This window comes from Oreochromis aureus, unplaced genomic scaffold, assembly GCF_013358895.1.
Source record: "Oreochromis aureus strain Israel breed Guangdong unplaced genomic scaffold, ZZ_aureus HiC_scaffold_245, whole genome shotgun sequence".
Taxonomy (NCBI): domain Eukaryota; kingdom Metazoa; phylum Chordata; class Actinopteri; order Cichliformes; family Cichlidae; genus Oreochromis; species Oreochromis aureus.
Genome location: NW_024108813.1, coordinates 162,628 through 187,282, shown reverse-complemented (window position 1 = coordinate 187,282; position 24,655 = coordinate 162,628). Strand labels below are relative to the sequence as shown.

General features: G+C 41.2%; 2 protein-coding genes across 3 annotated transcripts; both read left to right on the top strand.

Moving 5' to 3' along the window:
* Positions 1–4: 4 nt before the first annotated feature.
* Positions 5–800, top strand: LOC120436842 (malonyl-CoA-acyl carrier protein transacylase, mitochondrial-like). The gene is made up of 3 exons (XM_039607691.1): positions 5–295; positions 429–566; positions 762–800. Exons 1-3 carry the CDS (start codon positions 110–112, stop codon positions 798–800), a joined length of 363 nt encoding a protein of 120 aa, XP_039463625.1. The 5' UTR covers positions 5–109.
* Positions 801–827: 27 nt separating this feature from the next.
* On the top strand, positions 828–23,862 carry LOC120436840 (E3 ubiquitin/ISG15 ligase TRIM25-like). Of its 2 annotated transcripts, XM_039607689.1 has the most exons (4): positions 828–962; positions 20,078–20,225; positions 20,303–22,026; positions 23,405–23,862. In XM_039607689.1, exons 3-4 carry the CDS (start codon positions 21,235–21,237, stop codon positions 23,420–23,422), a joined length of 810 nt encoding a protein of 269 aa, XP_039463623.1. In that variant the 5' UTR covers positions 828–962; positions 20,078–20,225; positions 20,303–21,234; the 3' UTR covers positions 23,423–23,862. The 2 variants fall into 2 exon arrangements, with proteins under 2 accessions (XP_039463623.1, XP_039463624.1); XM_039607690.1 differs by having other exon boundaries at positions 20,078–22,026.
* Positions 23,863–24,655: the final 793 nt, after the last annotated feature.

The window sequence follows — 24,655 nt, the reverse complement described above, 5'->3', positions numbered from 1 at the left end:
GGGCAACTTCCAGCTGCTGCTGTGTCAGCTCCAGCTCCCTGATCCTCTTCTTCTGTTGTTCAGCCTCCTTTTCCTTCACCTGCATCTCAGCCTGGTGCGAGCGGAGACTATGCAGAAGGCCTCAGAACTGGTTCCCAGTGGGATGCTGTCAGTCATTGGTAGACCTCAGGATCAGTATAATTATGCCTGTCTGCAGGCAAAAGAGCACTGCAAGAGTCTGGGGATGGAGAATCCTGTGTGCTCTGTGGCCAACTACCTGTTTCCAGATGGCAGGGTTATTGCAGGGCACCAGCAGGTAATGCATTCATATATTCTTGCTGCTTTAATATACCGTGAATCTATTGTGTTCTCTTTTCTGTCTTCTCTCAACCATCAAAAAGTTGTTAGAGCTGCTCTTGTCATTTCTGCTGTCTTCTTTGACTTCTCAGGCTCTGGATTTCCTCCAGGAAAACTCTCGGCGCCTAAAGTTCATGCGGACCAAAACTCTCCCAGTCAGTGGTGCGTTCCATACTGAGCTGATGGCATCGGCTACTGAACCCCTCAGAGAGGTGCTCCGGCAGGTGGAGGTCAGTCAGCCACTTTATCCAAAAGGGATTAACATATTTTCTGAAACATGCATTCAATTACTCTGTAAAGCTACACCAGTCCTCATTTTTTTAAGATAACCCATCCTATTCAGTCTGACTCGGAAAGTTAAATGGAAAGTACACCCAAGATTTTACATCTGGTATTCAGCCATTCAAACTGCCCTCCGTCTTCAGAGTGACGGAAAGTCTTCCTTCACCATGAACTCAAACTGAAGAGACGGATCCAGCGGAAAACAGTCAGCGGGAACGCAGCGGGAGCGCCCGCAGCAGCTGCAGCAGCAGGGGCAGCCAATCTGATGACTTGACTATCCATGAGACGGAGAAGACAGAAAAGAGAAAGACAAACAGGACTTAGAGATTGAAAACATTATCAAGGTAAGTGAGGGCTATAAGAATCTTTTTTGTAATATTTATTTAATTACATCATGCACCAAACTATCCATGGTAGTGATTATTTAACTAATTCATAGTGGCACTGGGCAGCTGCCAGTGCAGTTCATTTTGTCCATTTAAAAAGTACCATGTACACTCACTGGCCACATTTTTGTTAGATACACCTGTTGTGCATCCTCAACCCGAAAAGGCCCCACAAGCTCATCTTTGATGATACCAGCCCAAACCAGTACTCCACCTCCACCTTGCTGGCGCCTGAGTCGGACTGGAGCTCTCTGCCCTTTACCAATCCAGCCACGGGCCCATCCATCTGGCCCATCAAGACTCACTCTCATTTCATCAGTCCATAAAACCTTAGAAAAATCAGTCTTGAGATATTTCTTGGCCCAGTCTTGACGTTTCAGCTTGTGTGTCTTGTTCAGTGGTGGTCGCCTTTCAGCCTTTCTTACCTTGGCCATGTCTCTGAGTATTGCACACCTTGTGCGTTTGGGCACTCCAGTGATGTTGCAGCTCTGAAATATGGCCAAACTGGTGGCAAGTGGCATCTTGGCAGCTGCACGCTTGACTTTTCTCAGTTCATGGGCAGTTATTTTGCGCCTTGGTTTTTCCCACACGCTTCTTGCGACCCTGTTGACTATTTTGAATGAAACGCTTGATTGTTCGATGATCACGCTTCAGAAGCTTTGCAATTTTGAGACTGCTGCATCCCTCTGCAAGATATCTCACTATTTTTGACTTTTCTGAGCCTGTCAAGTCCTTCTTTTGACCCATTTTGCCAAAGGAAAGGAAGTTGCCTAATAATTATGCACACCTGATATAGGGTGTTGATGTCATTAGACCACACCCCTTCTCATTACAGAGATGCACATCACCTAATATGCTTAATTGGTAGTAGGCTTTCGAGCCTATACAGCTTGGAGTAAGACAACATGCATGAAGAGGATGATGTGGACAAAATACTCATTTGCCTAATAATTCTGCACTCCCTGTATTAACAGAACATGGTTCATAAAACTGCTCCTACAACTGTTTTTGAATCATTTTTAATGACACTTTATTCTTCTGTTTTTGTCTTTTGGCATTTCTGTGCTAATTTCTTGTTTTAACTCTAATTTAAACTGATTTTTCCTATTTTAATACCTAAATAAATAATCATTTATTTTTTGTTCATTTGTCTAAATTCTGGGAAAAGAAAGAAGTTTGTATTTGTTTAAGATACAATGAAATCAAATTTTGACATATTGGAAGATGCTGAAAAAATACTACAGGTATAAATGGAAACTACAGTTTATTTCTGTTATTTCCTGTGATAGTGTTTGTACACTCGCTCATGATAACTGTTCATTCAGCTGCTGTTTTTGTCTGCTGGACATCTTTAGCTTTCAGTAAGGATGCATTCATAGATCATCACATCTTTTTGAACCACATTTCTTATGAGACTCAGAGTTTACATTTTGGAAATGTGGTGAGACCTGGGGTAGAAAGAGACTGAAGCCAGCTTCAACCTCGGCAGTTTTGTGTGTGTGTGAAGCAGAAAGATAAGAACTGTGTGGCCAACTCATCACACACATAATCCTGAATCAGAAAAACAGCATCAAGTGTTGTAATTGTTAAACACAGAAGTGTGATTTATATGTGGTTTTACTGATGGTTAACACAGTCGCACAAACACCTGAAACTGATCAAAATATAAAACAACATATTAAACATAAATATGTGCCAGTTACCAGAACTTATATGTGGTTTCACTGAGGTTTAATTATGCTCAGTTTATCAATACACACTGCACAAAAGTTTGTTATGTTTTATTGATTATTTGGCTTTAGGTTTTCCAGTTTTCCAGCTGCTGCTGTTTAATGTTTGCCTGAGAAAAGAAATTTCAGTTAGTGTGGGAAGTTTGGTTAAGCTGGTGGAAAACAATACTGTTACACTGACCTTTTGGATAAGATTGTCTTACCTGTGGTTTCTCTGATGTGCACGACAAAACAGTCTCCAGGCAGCTTGAGTGCCCATTTAAAGGTTCCTGGTGGTACCAAGTGATTGAAGAGAGGATTGAAAAGCCATATTAGTTTATTGTAGATTGTAGTCAGTTGGCCAAGCTTGTAATGAAAAACGTTTCATTACTCGAAGCTTTCATCACAGTCCTCTTTGGTGACATCTGGTGGTCAAATATATGAAGAGCAGCTTGAGTCTGCAGCTTATAATGAACTGCTTCATTATGATTGCCCACTCTGCAGAGCTGACAGCTTGTGTTTGATGTCATGTGACAGTTCTGTGTGATATCGGGCTGATATGTTGCTTTGAACATGAATTTTTGGGGGGTGAAAAAATTATGTTATCATCAATCAATCATGTGGTCAGAAGAATCTGTGCTTACCTTGCAGGAATGTTTTAAATTTACAGATTGGGAAGTTTTAATTCAGTCTTGATGCTTTGGTGGATGTTAGCTCATATGCAGTTTTTGTAAAGACATGATTATACCCCTTAAGCGTGCTAAAGTGTACCCTAACAATAAGCCATGGGTCACCAAATGCATCAAATCCTGTTTAAGGAAAGAGAGACAGGCTTTTAAAGAGGGGGCTGTTACTGACTTTCAGGCAGTCACCAAAGACTTGAAAATCGAGCTCTTGAAAGCAAAACAGATCTACAAAAACCTTCTTGAAAGCAAATTTGCTGCAAAAATTTTGGGTCTGCCTGGACTTGTATGAAAACCATATCAGGGTTTCAAAATCCCCAGAGCAGCAGTCAGATCATTGTAGACGGTTTTAAGTCAGACAGAGATTTGAATTTGCTTTATGCTCGTTTTAGTTCTTCTGAACTGAAACAGAAACTGAAAGATACTCAACACTTCATCACTGAACTCAGCGATGTCCAAAAGGCCTTTCATACAGTTAATGTGAACTAGAGCCAGGGCCCTGATAACATTAGTGGCGCCTAATTAAATCTTGTGCTAAAGAACTCAGTCCTAAATTTCAGGTTATTTTTAATAAATCCTTTCAAATACAAAATGTGCCCTCGCTTTGGAAGGAAGCTGTCGTCGTTCATGTCCCTAAATCTAGTCGTCCAAACGTCCTGAATGACTTCAGGCCTGTTGCCTCACCTGAGTTGTCATGAAAGTCTTTGAAAAAATCATCAGAAATGTGATTATGGAAGAGATTGAATATCAGCTGGATCCAATGCAATTTGCATACAGGCCCAACAGAGGAGTGCAGGACGCGCTTTTGACTCTAAATCTGATTCTTAAACATGTAGAGAGTAAAGGGACTTTTGCAAGACTTCTTTTCATTGATTTTTCTTCGGCTTTTAATACAATACAGCCCCATATTTTAATTAAAAGACTTTTAGAACAGTTTGAAATCAGGAAAAACCTGGTTTGCTGGATTTTAGATCTTTTGGTCACAAAGAGTGAGAATAAATGGGGTTCTGTCTGACCCAGTGTTCTCCTCCACAGCTTCTCCTCCAGGGTGTCTCTTATCGCCCTTATTATTCATTCTCTTTACAAACATGTGTCAGAGCAGATATGAAAACAGGGCCATCATTAAATTTACAGATGACTTTGTTATTGTCAGCTTACTGAAAGAGGGTGAAACTCACCACGGTCCAATCATTGATGACTTTGTTCAGTGGTGGAGGAGTCTTATCTCCAATTGAACATATCTAAAACAAAAGATATGGTTATTGATTTTAGGAAACAACAAAATGGGCACAGAGTCACTTTAATTAAAGGTCAGAAAATAGAGCAAGTGCAATCATATAAATATCTTGGGACCATAATCAATGAAAAACTGAACTTTTATTGCAAATCGGTCTGTAAAAGGGTCACCAGTGCCTTTACTGCCTCAGGAAACTTGCTCATTTCCACACTGACTGAAAGATTTTAACTTTGTTTTATTGTTCTTTTATTGAGTCTGTTTTATCTTTTTGTTTGGTGGCATGGTTCAGTCAGACCTCTGTCACAGAGAAACATTCACTGAATCAGTTAGTGAGATGGTCCAGTTGTCTGATAGATGAGTCACAGGCCTGTTTAGACTCCTGTACTCTAAACAGGTACCACAGATGGCTTAATCAATCCTTAAAAATGGTTCCCATCCTCTACGGGTGGATTTAGCTTCTTTCTTCAGGACGGAGGTTTCTAGTTCCAAGATGCAGGACAAAGCATTATAAAACAGCTTTGTCCCTGCTGCTGTCACTGAACTCAATAACAATTGTTTTTGATTTGATTCATTTTGTTTAATTACTAAATATGTGTTTTGTCAGGTTTCATTAGGTGTGTGTGTTTGTGAAGGGAGGCCAAATGCTATTATTGTTCCGTAAAGCAAATTTACCATCCATCCATCCATCTTCATCCGCTTTATCCGAGGCCGGGTCATGGGGCAGCAGCCTAAGCAGAGAAGCCCAGACCTCCCTCTCCCCAGCCACCTCCTCCAGCTTATCCGGGGAACACCAAAGGCGCCCCAGGCCAGCCGAGATGTAATCTCTCCAGCGTGTCCTGGGTCTGCCCTGGGCCTCCTCCCGGTGGGACATGCCCGAACACCTCACCCAGGAGGCGCCCAGGAGGCATCCTTGTCAGATGCCCGAACCACCTCAACTGGCTCCTTTCGATGTGGAGGAGCAGCGGCTCTACTCTGAGCCCCTCCCGGATGGCCGAACTTCTCACCCTATCTCTAAGGGAGAGGCCAGCCACCCTTCGGAGGAAGCTCATTTCTGCCGCTTGTATCCGCGATCTCGTTCTTTTTCGGTCACTACCCACAGCTCGTGGCCATAGGTGAGGGTAGGGACGTAGATCGACCGGTAAATTGAGAGCTTCGCTTTTACACTTAGCTCCCTCTTCACCACGACGGACCGGTGCAGCGTCCGCATCACTGCAGCCGCAGCACCAATCCGTCTGTCAATCTCCGGCCCTTCTCCCATCACTGCGCGAACAAGACCCCGAGATACTTGAACTCCTCCACTTGGGGCAGGAACTCATCCCGACCCGGAGTGGGCACTCCACCCTTTTCCGGCTGAGAACCATGGCCTCAGATTTGGAGGTGCTGATCCTCATTCCCGCTGCTTCACACTCGGCTGCGAACCGTTCCAGTGCGAGCTGGAGGCCCTCACCTGATGAAGCCAACAGAACCACATCATCCGCAAAAAGCAGAGATGAGATTCTGAGGCCACCGAGTGAAAGCCCTCCGCCACTTGGCTGCGCTTTAGAAATCCTGTCCATAAAATTATGAACAGAACCGGTGACAAAGGGCAGCCCTGGCGGAGCCCATCACCCACCGGAAACGAGTCCGACTTATTGCCGGCAATGCGAACCAAACTCTTGCAACGGTTGTATAGGGATCGAATGGCCCGTAGCAATGGGCCAGACACCCCACACTCCCGCAACACCTCCCACAGGACACCCCGAGGGACACGGTCGAATGCCTTCTTCAAGTCCACAAAACACATGTAGACTGGTTGGGCAAACTCCCATGCACCCTCAAGTATCCTTGAGAGGCTAAAGAGCTGGTCCAGTGTTCCGCAAATTTACCTATGGGTATAAATAAACTTAATTTAAAGCTTATAGGAGGTTGTGAGGTCACTGCCTCCACCTGATTATGTAATTAACCAGCAGACTGGTACGTTTATATACACAGCAAAATCACTAGTGTGAAATTAACACTATGAGTGTTAAATTTAACACTAGAAAAGTGTCTATATGTGTCCACTCTTTTGAGTGTTAAATTAACACTTTTCAAAGTGTTATATTTTTAACAATGAGCTAGTGTTATTTTAACACTGCACAGAGTTAAAGATTAACACTGAGTAACATTGACCAGTGTCAAAAATATTCTACACTGGTGTTAAGTGTTAAAAAATTAACACCGAATAGTGTTGGTAGTACTTTACACTAGCCCTGGTGTTTAAAATTTCAACTCTGAATAGTGTTAATTTTCTAACACTAACACTAGTGTCAGTCAAATCATTAATACCACCAGATTACAATAAACTCCCATTAATCTCCAATATCTCTACTGCTACAATTAACCCCTAACATCTACCCATTACAAAGAAATACAAGACATTAACGTTCCAAAATACTTTGTATTCAGATACACCACAAGTAAACAAGTTATACAAAATTACAGTATGGGACAATGTACATTTTGTCATCAGTGCCATTTGAAAATTGCCTATCATAAGGTCTATAGTACACCAGATCATCTACAGAGATCAGTGCAAAGACATCTAATCCATCCTCAATAACAAATGCATTTAAGTGATCATTGAAATATACTGTTGAGACCTTACAAGTTAGAAGATAAGCACTGCAATCTCTAACAATTATATTGACAATCTTACTGAACAAAGGCATCTCATTTTCAACACCAGAACAAACATACATCCCAACTTGATATTCTGTACCATAACTTTTGACCCAGGAAGTTGCAGAAACACTAGAAGAAACGTCAAACATTTTATTCAGTGCTTCACTGCCTTTTAAGCTGCTGGCCAAGACTTCATTAATGGAGCCAAACTGTAATCTTTTAAAATAAAAATTTTCAAAATGAAAGGCTAATTGATTCTGATGTTTTTTTACTAGTGTTTTTGTGATATTTTTAAAGTTCTTTACAGATCTTTTAAAGAACTTGTGCTTTGCTTCAAATCTCATGCACCACATATGTATGAGTGGCCCAATTTTTCTAATCCAGCGTGGGTAATGGATCATTAGGTGGTGCTTTGGAATCAAATTCCGTTCTGGAAAGAGAGATTTGAAAGCCTTGTGATGATCGGCAATCAGATGTTTCAAATAGCAAGTCATGCCATGAGTTATAATGGGTGAAAAACAATGTTCACAATTTGAACTAACAAAAGTAGCAAGTTCCAATGGCCATCATTTCTGCAAACGATATCTCAAAAATCAATGGGCTATTCATAAAGACACCATGACTGCACAGCATTAAGCCCAAGATCTTTGCTGTTGTCATCCAGTTTTAGCCCACCTGGCCTGTTCCTTCTCTGTGCATATCCGTAGTTAAAGCTTATAATTCTCTGTGACAATGAATTCAAGGATATCAAAGAGGTCTTAATCAAGTACTGAAACACAAGCTTTAACTCATACTGCACCACTCCCTCTAGTAGATCATGCATTATGTCTACAGCATAGTTGTCTGAAATATGGAACAGCCGAAGTGAATTGAGTAGACAATTTCTTTTACACCAAATGTTGAGGCCAAAGCAGGATTTTGTTGAATGGCACCACAGTGTTTGTAATGAAGTTCTTTGGAACGCAGTTTTAAGCCTACATGATCTTCACTAAAAACTGACTGCAACTCTGTCTTATCAGTTAAACAAAATCTACAACAATAGTTTGCACTAAATGATTCAACAAAACCAAAAATGCTATGTAAAGCCAAGTTGTCACCTGTAATATGAAAAAGCGAACCTCTCACAGGTGTGGCTGAAAAGGGCACTTGCATTCCTTCAGTCTCTAAAATCTTTAGATCATCAACAAGTGGCTTTAGGATAGGATCAAACCCATATTTTTTAAGTCTTCTGAATGAAAAAGGGCTACAAGATGAATGTTCATCAACACAGAATTTAACTCTGGTGGCAAATTTCTCAAAACAAAATAAATACAACCAAGTTTCTGCACTCCCCTTTTTGAGCCTAAAGGATTAGCAGTTTCAAAATCGTCATAGTAGAGCTGGATCTGGAGAGCATGTTCTTGTTGGGAGAATAAACTGTGATTTTTGAAGTAGGAGTCGTCATTTAAATCTCTGTAAAATCCCTCCATGTTTAGTTTTGTTTTTTGGAAACTGCTACAAAGTTCACTGTTTCGAAGCATAGATGAAAGGGATCCCATGAGAGGAACGTACATGAATTTATCATTGACAGGAACTTGCCTGTATGTCCCTGTTGTTCTATCTTTGCGTACATCAAAACGCACACCAAGAACATGCTCTATGGGTTCAACTATTTTCCATTTTTGCTCAAAATGTCTTATCCTTTTAGATTCTGTGTTAAGACATGAAAATGGATTTTCAAGCTGACCAAAACAATTCTCAACTTTTTCTAAGGTTTCTCTTGATGTATCAGTTGACAAACAGTCAACACCAGATTGTTTTGCATGTGCATGGATGTCATTAACCAGTTCTTCCAATGAACCAACTAAACACTGCACAGTACTTTCAGGAACTCCTGATGATTGTACTTGAGCAATAACAGAGCTGCACATGTTCAGTATTTGCCTTTTTTCAACTGGAACCTGTGTAGTTATTGTCATGGGATGAGCCACATTTACAGGCTGTGAAACAGAGGTTCCATCGTTAGGTACAGGCTCAAAATTACTGATGACCTCAGAGTGAACACAGTCTCCATGTGCTTGGAATAAGTGCCGCTTGTAACCAGAGTACGTGTGAAAGATAAATGAACATCCAGGCTCTCCACAGGTCAAACGTAAAAACCTTCCTGGGTACAAACCATGCTGGAACTTTAAATGTCTAAATAACACTGAGCAACTTGTGTGGTGTATCTTGCAAATGTAACAGATAAACATTTCCAGTCAAAGTGCTGAATAGTGAATGTCTTTAAACTGTACAGTGAAGACTTCCTCTTGTTTTGCTGACCCGAGGACTCTCCTTCACGCTGCCAACATCAATGCCATAGACGGTGGTCTGGATGAATGTGTAGAAGTTGTCCAATGCCTTGTCAAAGGACACAGCAAATAAAAAATGTGCCTTGAAAAGTTTTGCCTTGTCAAAACCTGCATCTCCCATCTGTGTCACACAGGAAATGACCTTTTGATCTAGGACAATGTAGAAACTTTGGGTAGAAACTTTGGATGATGTTCTTTCTTTCTCCAACACACAGGACGAATGGCCGGGTGGGGCCAGCCTTAAGAAAAGCCTCCGTTCTACCTCCCACCTGAGAGAGAGAAAGAAACCAAGTGATTCACATTAAACAAAATTGATAATCTGATGTTGAGGCATTGCTGCCTGAAATTATGACAATATTAAAATGTTTCACTCACAAGACAATTATTTTTGTTTCAATGTGTACATTTAGTTTTAATAGAAACAATGACATGTCAGTCCTGCAACACCAAGCCTGTCTGGGATAGATACATCTGCTGCATGTTGGATCACCTTGCCATCTTAAAATATCAGCCCTTGATCATTTGCATCTGTTCTCATCAAAAGAGAAATATACAGTTCTAAAAACCATACCTTGATGAATTTCATTAGGTGGTTAGATTAGCATCTGATGTGCTAATCTTTGAAGACGTCCTTCCCTTAGATGTTGGAGGTAACAAGTGAAGCAGCAAAAGATGGCAGCCGCCTCGCAGTCCCAAACTACAGAATAGAAATTAGGATCATCACAATTACTGTCATTTAAAGGACCACAGCAGCCATTTTTTCCACGTTATGTAATACCATGATGACATTTTAGACACCTGATAATTTTTCAAATAAGGCAGTTTTCCAGTGCCTTGGTATAAAAATTCATTTCTAGAGACTTAAAATCTTCTGGCCACCAAGTGAAGTAACAACGAGTCATAACAATAGTAAGATTATGTAACTTTTTTGTGGTCAAACTACATTAAATGTCATTTCAGGTTTAACATGTTTGTAAGCTTGTTTTCATACCATACAGAAATGAACAGAAACCCAATGTGATTTAGAAAATGGACAGCTGTATTTCAATTTGTAGTAAAGGTTTACCAGTATGGTCCAGTGATATATTGTGTTGTGGGAATTAAGCAAATGCTGTAAAGGCATGCAAAATCTACCATTTCCAACTTACACTTACCACCCTCGTCAGAGTAACGCTGTGCAGAAATGAGCAGCTCATCCAATTCTGTACTCTGAGATAGATTTTTGCAATCTTTAATGATCCTTGGCTTGAAGAATGTTGGCCACTTTGCAAGGAACTTAGCAGACACTTCCTCCCCAACAAACAGCATTGTGAAGTCTTGGTCAATCTTAAACACAAAGTGTAACAACAGAAACAACACATTAACAAGAAAACAAACAAAGGAACCACAAAGCTGTCATTAAATCATTTTATGCCTTACCGAGCCAGGTGTATCCAGAAATCTTGGGAAAAGGTCCAGGACAGTAGAAGCTGTGGCAGGTTCTTGAACCACTTTTTGCCTATGTTGAAATGTCACCTTCATGTTGTCTTTGACACGTTTCATGTCAGTTGAGTGCCTCTTCCTTGCATTTATCACCTGACAACGGCCTCACATTTGAACACAAGTTGCGAAGAGTCTTGGGGCTGTCTTGAAAAGCTGACTTTGATTACTTCATCTCTTCTCAGGAACCAGCATATCACCACCTTCCAAGAGTAGAATACGGTCCAGCATATAACACCATTTCTTCGCAAAATATCTAGCATGTCTAGTCCCTTTAGACTGAGCTAAAATTAATTTTGTTAAGAAAAAACATCCTTGGTCCATTTTAAAGTAGTACAAGCTGTGTAACATGACTGCAATACAGTATTCTCTCAATTAGCGCAGGGGTTAGTAGAAACCATATTTCTATTTTATTATTTTTATATATTTTAAGCCATAAAAACCCCACTCTCTAACAAACCCTAATATAACCCTGTTATTCATTTTTAGACTAGAAAATGCTTAATTTACCACGAAAAAATGTAAATCTAAAAAAAAGAAAAAAAAAGAAAAAAGAAAAATACCTACTGGCTACAGAAATGCACACAATAATGAAATTCCCATAATTAACAAGATGTAGGGGCCATTACAGTGTAAAAAATACTCTCAGGTTACCCTTAAGCATCCTAGTTCACCTAAGGCAGGGTCTCAAACTTAAATGAGCTGTCATCTCATTGGAGGGCCACTTCAGTGTTCAAGTAGTAAAAAAACCAGAAACCACAAAGAAAACACCCACAAATATTCCTGACAATGTAGCGTTTGGTTTGTTCGTTTTTAAATTTCAAATATTGTATAACAAGACAAAACTGCAAATATGAATGCATTTTCCCCCCTCTCACTCTTAACTAACCAATGCCTTTAATTGAACTACCAAATGAACACAATGGTCCTCTCTTTCTGGTCAGACACTTTGCAGCACTTCTGCTGTAATTTTGTTCATATTTAACACAATAAAAAGGCAGAAATAAGTGTACACATTAGTTTTTGAGTCTCACTGAACAAACAAAGCCAATCCCTCCACATGTTTGTACTCTCTTGTTACCTCCGCGGCTCTGAACCGTGGTAATGACACCTCTGGCTAATACGTTGGGTTGTCGGGCTTGTAGCTTTACTGTCAGCGAACACAGTGTACAGTCGAGTCTTAACAGCTTTCTTACAACCAGGCACTCATTTTGGTGGCAGTGGTTATTATTATATTTACGTGCTTTCTTCTTCCATTTCTCCTCGGTAACAGCTCCTACTTTCTCCCTCTCTCGCGCTCAAACACATAACGGAGGGGCAGTCCCACACGTTCTCCCTGCAGCATGGACTACACTGCCCATGAGGGCCTGTAACACTCTGCCCTTATTGCCTTCATATTAAATCATTTTTGGCTAATGACAAAAAAAAGCCACTTTAAGGGCCAAATTGCATTATACTTCTTCACCTCGAGTTTGGGACCACTGACCCTAAGGCTTTGGCAGTTTAATTCGAAAATAAATACAAGGCATTTAATAAAAACTGTGACATATATTAACAAGTAATATTCATTACAGTCTGCCAATAGCCAGATTATGCTAAATGAATATTAGGAAAGTAACTGGTACTTTGCAGAGTTCTAGCTAGCAGTAGCCCAGCTTAACAAAAACAGTTAAAATTCAAATATGACACTTAAAGATGATGTATTTTGATATAAATACTTTTTTTTTTTTTTACTAGTTATCATGTTACTTGTTCTAACATCAATCTAAAACTTAATATTTAACTGAATAAAACTTACCCCAGCAGCAAGAAAAAAATGGCAACCGAAGATTCTGAAATGCGAAGCTCCACAGGAAATGAAGGTGTGGTCTAATTTAACACCCACAGTTAGGGATCGGTATCGTTTAGGTTTTATCCGATACTGGTGCCAAACCGGTACTTTTGAAACGGTGCCGGTGCTTAAACGGTGCTCAAACCGGTGCTTAAAGAATGGAGAACACAAAATTGGTCCAAAACCTCTCATGTTCAGCTGTTTTTTTGTAAAAGATAACAATGTTAGCCTTTTCTGCAGCTATAGGGCATATATGGTATCCTCTTGGCTGGAAGCAGTGCTTAAACAATGGAAAAACACAAACTTTGTCCAAAAACCTCTCATGTTTAACTGTTTTCCACTTTTCTTTGGTCATTTTAGCCTTTTTGGCCAGGGTGAAGGGAGTATCTGCCATCAAACAAGAAGACAGCCGCATGTAACTATGGCGGTGTTTGCTAGTTCACCTTACATGCATTAATGTAATAATGTGGTTAGCGTACTCAACGTTAATTACACACGAACAACATGAAGCTACTCACGCAGAGAAGAACGGCTGCTGCTGACATCATCATCCGTCATCATTTCTGTTACACTGGCAGGGCTAGGGGCCAGGACTCTCCTCTTCGGGTTTTTGGGGGATGTTGCTAACTCCGGTCCGATAACAGGCACCACACCCGCAGTAGATGTGCACGGTGTGAGGTCTCGCAGCAAGCTATCAAACACGGCGCATTTCTCGGCTTTAAAAAAAACGCTATGCGTCGCCAGGTGTTTCATCAGATTTGAGGTGTTACCTCCTTTGACAGTATAACAGTATCAGCTTAAAGCACTTGTTGCAGGCTGCTGAGTTTGCATCTTTTGCTGTGAAGTACAGCCAGACTTTTGATCGCTTAGCCTTGGGCATTTTTAATCTGTAGCTCTGCTCTAAAAGAACGTACGTACCTGGCCCCGCCTACTATCGTAACGTAAAATGATTGGCTAGAATTGGCTCAGGAAAAAAAAGCACCGAAATAAAGCACAGAAATGTGCGCTGCTTTTCGGTCTGGTTACTACCGTTTATGTCAGAACCGGACACCGGTACCCATCCCTACCCACAGTGTTAAAATGCAGTAACGACTAAAATCCACACTAACACTTTTCAGGAATCAACTCCCGATGTGTTATTTTAACTCGATTAAGTGTTGAACTAACTCAGAACTCTGTTGAATTCTACTAACACTGAAAAATCAACACTGGCATTTTTGCTGTGTATAATATACTATAAGTTATATAATTATAATTATGTGTATATCATATTTCTTATGTACATTTTAGACCTGGGAGCAGAATTGCTGATGAACTGGTTTTTATTCAGGAACAGGCAGAGCGTCCTCTCTTTCTGGCTCCATGTCTATAATTATGTCACACAAAATTCGCTCTCACAAAATCACCAAAACAAAGCACAAATCCCACCAATGATTCAATTCCTTATAAATCATTGAATCAGGTACTGAAGCAGTGACGTGCTGAATGAAGCTTCAGACGTCATTGATCACGTGACTCTGTTCAGACAAACCAAGCCTCAGCACAGTGTTTCTGAAGCAGTGTGTTGATTTTTTTGACACACGTGCCGGAGCTTCAGCTTCAAACGGGCCGTCACCATCAGAGTTGCTGGAACCATGTCCCACTACTGGGCTACTCTGTTTTATTCTGTGTTAAGTTTTTGAATGTGAATCTTATGTGTTAAGAATAACAAAGAAAATGTAATGAACTGAAAGTTTAAACTTTGTGTTAAATCTTGTAAGTCATATAAAAAAAAAAACACCCAGCACGCCCCTGCGGGCGGTTTATCCTTCAAGCTCGGGTCCTCTACCAGAGGCCTGGGAGCTTGAGGGTCCCATGCAGTATCTTAGCTGTTCCCAGGACTGCGCTCTTCTGGACAGAGATCTCCGATGTTGTTCCCGGGATCTGCTGGAGCCACTCGCCTAGCTTGGGAGTCACCGCACCTAGTGCTCCGATTACTACGGGGACCACCGTTACCTTCACCCTCCACATCCTCTCGAGCTCTTCTCTGAGCCCTTGGTATTTCTCCAGCTTCTCGTGTTCCTTCTTCCTGATATTGCTGTCATTCGAACCGCTACATCGATCACTACAGCCGTCTTCTTCTGTTTGTCTACCACCACTATGTCCGGTTGGTTAGCCACCACCATTTTGTCCGTCTGCATCTGGAAGTCCCACAGGATCTTAGCTCGGTCATTCTCCATCACCCTTGGGGGCATCTCCCATTTTGACCTCGGGACTTCCAGGTTATACTCGGCACAGATGTTCCTGTACACTATGCCGCCACTTGGTTATGGCGTTCCATGTATGCCTTGCCTGCTAGCATCTTGCACCCTGCTGTTATGTGCTGGATTGTCTCTGGGGCATCTTAACACAGCCTGCACCTGGGGTCTTGCCTGGTGTGATAGACCCCAGCCTCTATGGATCTTGTACTCAGAGCTTGTTCTTGTGCTGCCATGATTAGTGCCTCTGTGCTGTCTTTCAGTCCAGCTTTGTCCAGCCACTGGTAGGATTTCTGGATATCAGCCACCTCCTCTATCTGCCGGTGGTACATACCGTGCAGGGGCCTGTCCTTCCATGATGGTTCCTCGCCTCCTCCTCTTTCTTGGGTTTCTGCTGCCTGAGGTATTCACTGAGCACGCTGTCAGTTGGGGCCATCTTCGTGATGTATTCGTGTATGTTTCATATATATATATATATATATATATATATATATAGAGAGAGAGAGAGATGAGGTGTGGGTAGATATCAGATGATTAAATGTCAACAACCTGATTGGCCCAAGTGTGAAGATGTGACGTCCATTGAGGGAAGGGGTGAGAAAGGGTGAGAAGGTATAAAAGTGAGGAAGAGATTCAGAGTTCTTCCCTTTTGTCTTCTGTGAGATGAGCAGTTCAGAAGTTTGGATCTAAGAGGTTCACAGTTAAAATTCCAGCAGAGACGCTAAAAGGAGAACCACAGTCCAACCTGTGAACCTGTGAAATGATTTTGTAACTTTTGTCTTTTCAACGGCTCATTTTTGCCACGTTAGATGGTTAATTCAGAAGGATTTTGATTTACATCATACTTCCACTGGATTCCCAGCTGCTTCCCTGTTGGGTGGTGATGGTCACCCTAAGTGGACCATGGCATGGTCTATATGTAGGATACAGACACTGACAACTGACAACACCGCCAGACGCGCTACTTTGACGCTCGTTTGACGCATTTTCGCGGCGCAAATCTACTTCTGAATTTTCGCAGGACCTGCAACCCAGCCAATATGTATATATGGGCCCCACCTGGTTTTTGCTCGGGCTGGATGGGTATGATGTGGGCATGGGCTCAAATTGGGCTTTTTGTATGGGGCCTACTTGGGTTTTTCACATTAAACCCATATGGGCAATCCCAAGTGGGCACTTTTAGTAGGTCCTAGCTGGGTCAAACATGGGAAACACTTAACTTGGTCCAAAACGGGAAACACATGTAGGACCCACTTGGGTTTTCCACCTGGGATAGACATGGGCAAACACAGTCATTTAAGGATAGGCTGTTGTTGTGTGCCCCAGGTGGGGCAAAGTGAGGTAATCAATATATGTTTTAGTATCGATGACACAGGTGGGGCCCACCTGGTCAAACTATATGGGTCACACATGGGCAAATGCAAGTCAGACCCTGAAAACATGTCTATGTGGGCCCCAGGTGGGGCAAAGTGAGGTAATCAATATATTTTTTAGTAGTGATGACACAGGTGGGGCTCACCTGGTCATACTATATGGGTCGCACATGGGCAAATGCAAGTCAGACCCTGAAAACATGTCTATGTGGGCCCCATATGGATTATGTTAAGTTAATATGGACATATGTTTTATGTGGGCTCAAGATTGTTTACTATATATGGGACCCACTTGGGTTTCTCACATTAAAGCCATATGGGCAAAACCAAGTGGAAACATATAGTAGGTCCTGGCTGGGTCAAACATGGGAAACACTTCATTTGGTCGGAAATGGGAAACACACGTACGACCCACTTGGGTTTTCCACCTAGGTTAGACATGGGCAAACACAGTCATTTAAGGATAGGCTGTTGTTGTGTGACCCAGGTGGGGCAAAGTGAGGTCATCAATATATGTTTTAGTATCGGTGACACAGATGGGGCCCACCTGGTGAAACTATATGGGTCGCACATGGGCAAATGCAAGTCAGACCCTGAAAACATGTCTATGTGGGCCCCAGGTGGGGCAAAGTGAGGTAATCAATATATTATGGAACCCGCGGACAATCCCACTTAAAACCCACTTTTTAGCCTTTGTGGAACCCACATGGTACCCACAAAAAACTTGAAAGATGGGGCCCGGGTGGGTTTCTGTGTACTTTGCCCAGTTGAGGCCCATTTAGGCCCCCAATTTTACCAATATAACACCGAGATGGGCTTATATATATGGGGCCATTATGGAACCCGCGGACAATCCCACTTAAAACCCAATTTTTAGCCTTTGTGGTACCTACATGGTACCCACAAAAAACTTGAAAGATGGGGCCCGGGTGGGTTTCTGTGTACTTTGCCCAGTTGGGGCCCATTTAGTTCCCAAATTTTCCTAACATAACACCTATATGGGCATTTAACATGGGGCCATTATGGAACCCGCGGACAATCCTATATGGGGCCCGTTTTTCAGCCCATTTCCAAACCATATGGGCCCCACATATAAATGTTGGCTGGGAATTGGGCGTCATCGGTGTGAACACAAGTGAACGACGCGAGGGTTTTTTTGGGAGGGGGGGGGTTCTTAGCCTCTCTCTCACACTTTTTTCCACTTCACTCCAAATTCAAATTTAAATTTTATTTGTCACACACACACAACCATACACAGTATGACATAGGGGTGAAATGCTTGTAGCTGTACAATGCCCGACCATTAAATGACAGAAAAAAGTTTTACAGTATTTACAATTTACAGGTTACTACAAAATTTACAAATTAACTTAGAAATTTACAGTAAAAAATGTGCAAATAGCAGAAAGAGGTTATAAAGATTATAAATTATAGGAAATGTGTGGTGGTGCGTGTGTTAATGTGATGTGTGTGAGAGTCCAGCCTTATAGTGATGTGTGTGGGAGAGTCCAGTCCTACACGTGGTTCAGGGCCCGAATAGCCTGGGGGAAGAAGCTCCTCCTCATTCTCTCTGTTTTGGCCTTAAGGGAGCGGAAGCGCTTCCCAGACCTCAACAGTGAGAAGAGTCCATTGTTGGGATGGGAGAGGTCCATCATAATCTTCCTAGCTTTGGACTTGCACCGCTTGGTGTAGATGGACAGCAGGTCAGGGAGCTCTGATTGAATGATGCGTTCGGCCGAGCGCACCACTCTTTGCAGATCTCGTCTGTCCTGCTTGGTGCTGTTCCACACGCGAGCCTTGTGCTTTGCGCTGGGAAGAGGGGGGAGGAGCGGTAGTTACACTCGCAGTAGCACAGGAACAGAGCGGGAGGGAGAAACAGAGAAAGAGAGCCAGGGACAACAATGTCACATTAGAAAGGTATAGTAATCATCCACAACTATTTTCAGTTGCGGATGATAAAGGATTCAGAAAGTTTATTCATGCAGGCCCATATGACAGAGAATGTGCATCTACTTTTTGTTTTCATATTTTAATTTATATTTAATTGTGTTGTGGTTTGCAGTGTTTTGTGTTGTTTCACTTTAAATTTGTTTAACAGGAAAAAGCTGAAAATTTAAATAGTTAAAAGTTGAAATGTAAATAGTTGTTTTTTGTATTATATGATTTATTTATTAGATTTTATGTGGAGTGAATAAATAAAAGTATATTTACGGTGGCCCCTAGAGACAAAGGACGTGCAAACTCCAAAACACGTAAAAACTCCATGGCATGTACAAACCCCGAAACACATACAAAACACAACAGAAGTGCTCCAGGATGCTAAGCGCAGTGTTGAGCTTTTGTTACCTAGTGGCTACACAAGCCAGGAAGTACCAACGACCGGATTTGATGTGTGGTAGTAACAGGAAAATGAACTTTTTTTTAATTATTTGAATATATATGAGTGCTTTTATAAATACACAAACCTTACATATATGCTTTCAATTGTGTAATTTAAGTGATCTAGGTAGCTCTGTTTTGGAAGTTCAGTTAACCCTAGAAATGTGTTTTGGAGTTTGTACGTGCTTTTTGGAGTTTTTGGCCACCATATATATTTATATATAAACATATACAAATAAAACCACATGTTTTTTTACATTAGTAATTCCTCTTGTGCATAATTTTATATTGTTGTTAATAATAAATTAATTAACGCAACAAAACAACCTGAAGAGCTGGTTGGGAGCCAAAAGAGCTGGATCTCTAAAAAGAGCTGAAAATCCCATCACTAGTATAAGTGATATATATATATATCTGTGCTGTTAATAGTGTAATGTAACATATAATTTGTACATATAATTTCATATGTAATTATGATTATCTTTACCCATTAAGATTTTAAATGAAACGATAAACAAAGGCCAAGAAAACTGAGTTAAACTCCTGAGTCTACTATATATTTGCATCATGAATAAATGAATTGTTTGGATGAGTAATAAACAATAAAATACATCAAATTATCGTCAATTATATTAAAAAGGGAACCATGGCACCAAACAATACAACAATTCATGATTCAAAGTGCTGCTATAACTGCACAACAAAACTGCAGTGAGAAAAGCTTTGGATGTTCAGTTTAGTTATAATGACAGTTAAACAACTAAAATACTCGGTTAAGTAGGTGAGACAAAGTTACATTTACTGGATCAGTTTAAGACCAAAATGCATTTGAATGAATTACTGACATGGACACGTTGTAAAAATTACTGAACAGTTCAGGCAAAATTTTACTAAAACCTTGAATTGAACTTGAAAGTTTTCATTTAAAATCCACTGTGTCATGGTCTGGGTGGGTACCTGCAGGTCTCCAACAGCGGCTCCTCCTCCTTTAGGCGGAGATCGGTTGCTCCTCCCTGGCTGACCAACTGTGGGCAATTATTCTGGCAGCATATCAGACCTGCGCACTCAACTGTTCATCGCCTGAGTTTCTGCTATCCCCATGTTAGTCAAGTGGAGTGTGATTGCTCTGTCCAGAACCCGTGTGACGACTTACCTGTTTTTCTTGTTCTCAGAGGTAGCTCCTGGAGTGGAGGTCTTGTCTTCCTCATTCCCGCTTTCCTGGACCTGGGCCGCCTGCTGCTGATACGACGTTGCCTGCCTCCCCACGTCTCGACCGCATCCGGGCCTTCCGCCCTACCTGTCCCCTCCACCGGAAACCAAGTAAGGCAACTCAGTTTAACTGTGGAGGATCGCTGATTGTCTGCTGGATCCCACTGACTGATCTCCTCTCATTACAGTGCCCCGGCCACTTCATAGTCCAGTTTCGACCTCCCCATTGCCTCTGCTGTTCAGCTGCATCCTAGAGTTGTCTAGGTCACTCTTAGTTCCCTTAGGTTATACTACGCGCCACTAGTGTGGTGGCGTCGTTTTGTTTTCGCTTGTGTTTACTTGTGGGGTGAAATAAATCCTTTGTTCACTTACTGTCTCGCTTCCGGGTTGGTTTCTGCACCTGTGTCCATCTCAGTTACCTCGTGCCGCTGGGCCATGACACTGTGACTGTGTACACAGGAAAAACTACACAATAATGTTTGTTTTTTAAACATTGTGGACCTATCTACGTTTGTTATTGTTAATTTTAAATATTTGTTACGATTAAATGATGATGGCAGTAATCTCATTTGAACATAGGTTTGATTTAGTGGAGTCAGTTGTTCCCATGCATCATTCTGTAAGTGGGAGAATGAACTAAGATTAGAAAATGTCAAAATATAAAGTGTCATTTATTTTTATTCATCACAACATCCAAAACTTTGCTGAACTTTTTGAAATATAAAATGAACTCGCTGAGTGTTGACTGTCATAACTCAAGAAAAGTTAAACTGGGCTGACCCAGTTGAAACTAATTTTAACAGTTTAAACCAGTTAAACCAGTTTACCTGGGTGAGACTTGTTACTGCATGCTGTAATCAAACATACCACACCCTGCATCATGTGATTGGCTCTTGGTCGCTCTGTAAGAATATTTCTTTAGCGCCTCCCTTCACAGATGTGTCTGTATCAGGATGGGTCTAAACAACATGGTGTAAATGCAGTTGCTGGTGAGCCTTATTTCCTGTAGGAGGTGAACAAGAGCAGAGATCTGTTTCCCTTCAGAGCACAGAGGTTGTTTCTGTTCAGAGAAAGTGAAACTGTCTGACAGTCACTGAGAGACGGTGAAACGGCACAGCACATGAATCAAATGGACCAAACAAAATTCTGCTGTTCAGTCTGTTTGGATCTACTGAAGGATCCAGTGACTATTCCCTGTGGACACAGCTACTGCATGAACTGTATTCAAAGCTTCTGGGATGAAGAGGAAAAGAAGAAAATCTACAGCTGCCCTCAGTGCAGACAGACTTTCACAGCGAGGCCTGTCCTGGTGAAAAGCACCATGTTAGCAGTTTTAGTGGAGGAGCTGAAGAAGACTGGACTCCAAGCTCCTCCTGCTGATCACTGCTATGCTGGACCTGAAGATGTGGCCTGTGATTTCTGCACTGGAAGAAAAATGAAAGCCTTCAAGTCCTGTTTATTCTGTCTGGCATCTTACTGTGAGAAACACCTTCAGCCTCATTATGATGTGGCTCCATTAAAGAAACACAAGCTGGTGGAGCCCTCCAAGAAGCTCCAGGAGAACATCTGCTCTCGTCATGATGAGGTGATGAAGATGTTCTGCCGTACTGATCAGCAGATTATCTGTTATCTCTGCTCTGTGGATGAACATAAAGGCCACGACACAGTCTCAGCTGCAGCAGAAAGGACTGAGAGGCAGAGAGAGCTGGAGGTGAGTCGACAAAACATCCAGCAGAGAATCCAGGACAGAGAGAAAGATGTGAAGCTGCTTCAACAGGAGGTGGAGGCCATCAATCAGTCTGCTGATCAAACAGTGGAGCACAGTGAGAAGATCTTCACTGAGCTGATCCATCTCATCCAGAAAAGAAGCTCTGATGTGAAGCAGCAGATCAGATCCCAGCAGGAAACTGAAGTGAGTCGAGTCAAAGAGCTTGAGGAGAAGCTGGAGCAGGAGATCACTGAGCTGAAGAGGAAAGATGCTGAGCTGAAGCAGCTCTCACACACAGAGGATCACAACCAGTTTCTACACAACTACCCCTCACTGTCAGCACTCAGTGAGTCTACAGACTCATCCAGCATCAATATCCGTCCTCTGAGCTACTTTGAGGATGTGACAGCAGCTGTGTCAGAGGTCAGAGATAAACTACAGGACATTCTGAGAGAGGAATGGACAAACATCTCACTGACAGTCACTGAAGTGGATGTTTTACTGTCAGATCCACCAGAGCCAAAGACCAGAGCTGGATTCTTAAAATATTCTTGTGAAATCACACTGGATCCAAACACAGAAAATAAACAGCTGTTAATATCAGAGGGGAACAGAAAAGTAACCACAATAAAAGGACAACAGTCTCATTCTGATCATTCAGACAGATTCACTGTACGATATCAGGTCCTGAGTAGAGAGAGTCTGACTGGACGTTGTTACTGGGAGGTGGAATGGAGAGGGAGAGGAGTTAATGTAGCAGTCACATACAAGAATATCAGCAGAGCAGGGAGTGAATCTAAATTTGGACATAATGACAAATCTTGGGTATTACATTGTTATGTAGATGATTTTAAAGATACATTTTGGTACAACAACATCCAAACTCGTGTCTCAGGTCCTCGTTCCTCCAGAGTAGGAGTGTACCTGGATCACAGAGCAGGTATTTTGTCCTTCTACAGCGTCTCTGAAACCATGACTCTCCTCCACAGAGTCCAGACCACATTCACTCAGCCGCTCTATGCTGGACTCAGGGTTTACACAGATATATTGGGTAATTTTAAAACAGATGCTGAGTTGATTAAGTTGAAATAGACTGAAGTCTTTCATATTGTGGGTTTAAATCTGTATTTTAGTTTCATTTTATTTTCTCTCCATCATTTCTGCACAGACATCAGCTGTCAGTCAAACATTATGGGTGGTACCTCCACATCTTCTAGTTGTTCTCTTGATGTTTCTGAGTTTTTAAAGGAGATCTTTCCTGTGACTGTTTATGGAGGCTATCACTGCTCATCATCATTTTGATTTACTCAAATATTTCTCCACAAATGTAAACTTCTCTATCCTCTAAATGTTTCTGGAATATTTGTATTGAAAAATGTCGACATTTCTCTTTATGAGTATGGCAGACCATGTGTGTGTGTTTGTGTTTGTTTTTGTCAAAATCATCAAACAAATGAGGAAAAACTGTGATTTTAATGAATGAATTCATATATTGTGTTGATGTTTTATTGTGTGAATAAACTGGAAGGTTTAACTATAAATCAAACTTTGAACAAAGTCTTTTCTTCTGTCTTCATTCCAGGATCTCACTCAAATCTGATGCAGAAAATATGAAACTAATCTGAGAGAATAACTGAAGCAGTTTTCCTCCTGAAGCATCACAAAGTTCAGAGTTCATGTTTAGAGCAGAAGATTCAGCAGTCGCTCTGTGACCTTTCAACTTTCTTCACTAAAACAGCTTCATTACAGAGAAACAAGTCACATGTTCTTGATGTTCTTAAGTCCTTTCAGATGTTTGTAATGGTCCTTGAATGCAGCATCAGTGTTACAGGTTGTGACTCCTGTGAACAAACTGACACAGTGTGATATTACACATATTTAAATCTGTCTTTACTGATGATGTTGAAGCTGCTGAAGGCTCAGTGAAGTTTTGTCTTCCTGCAGGTTAACAAGTGAAATCTGAAAGTGATGCACAACACAAGAGGGCGCCTTCATCCTGCTAACAGGGATGTAGAGGAGGTTAAAGCACCTCAGCTCAGTTTGTCCACATGTTTTACGTTCTGCCATGTTTTTAGGCTGAATAAAGCCTTTATCATAAAGTGCATTGTGTCATAGATCCTGGTAAACTGGATCAAAGCATCATTAGTTAGTCACTTATTTAGATTGGACTGAAATTACCACTCAAATATTTCATCAGCAGCTCATCAGCTTTATATAATGTAGTGTTTATGGGCTTCATTTAAACTTCCTATAGTTTAGTTTAAACTATAGGAAACATTGACACATGAACTGGGACTTGACACGAGACAGAGAGGGAGCGAGACACAAAGAGAACCTACAGACGAGGAGATAAAAAACAGAAAGAGGCTCAAACAAGGAGATGAAGGAGAAACATAAACTAGGTTAAAACTCAACTAAACCCTAACTAATAATAAAATTAGAATTAGAATTAGAATTAGAATTCAACTTTATTGTCATTGCACATGTCACAGGTACAGGGCAACGAAATGCAGTTTGCATCCATCCAGAAAGTGCTTTAACCGTGATATAGATATATTACAATATATATTAGCAATAATATAGATGTGTAAGTATATTACAGAAATGGGTCTATTATGGTATGTTATAATGTACACGGTGTGAAGTATGTTATGAACATTCTATAACTATAACTATGTACAGGCTGTAGTGAGTACAAGCTATGTACAGGCTATGAACAGGATATAAATATGAAATAAAAAAATACAGAAATCTGAGATATACAGTTATACAGAAATGTGAACTATGTAAGTTATAAACAGTTGTAGGATTAAAATTATCATATGTACAGAAT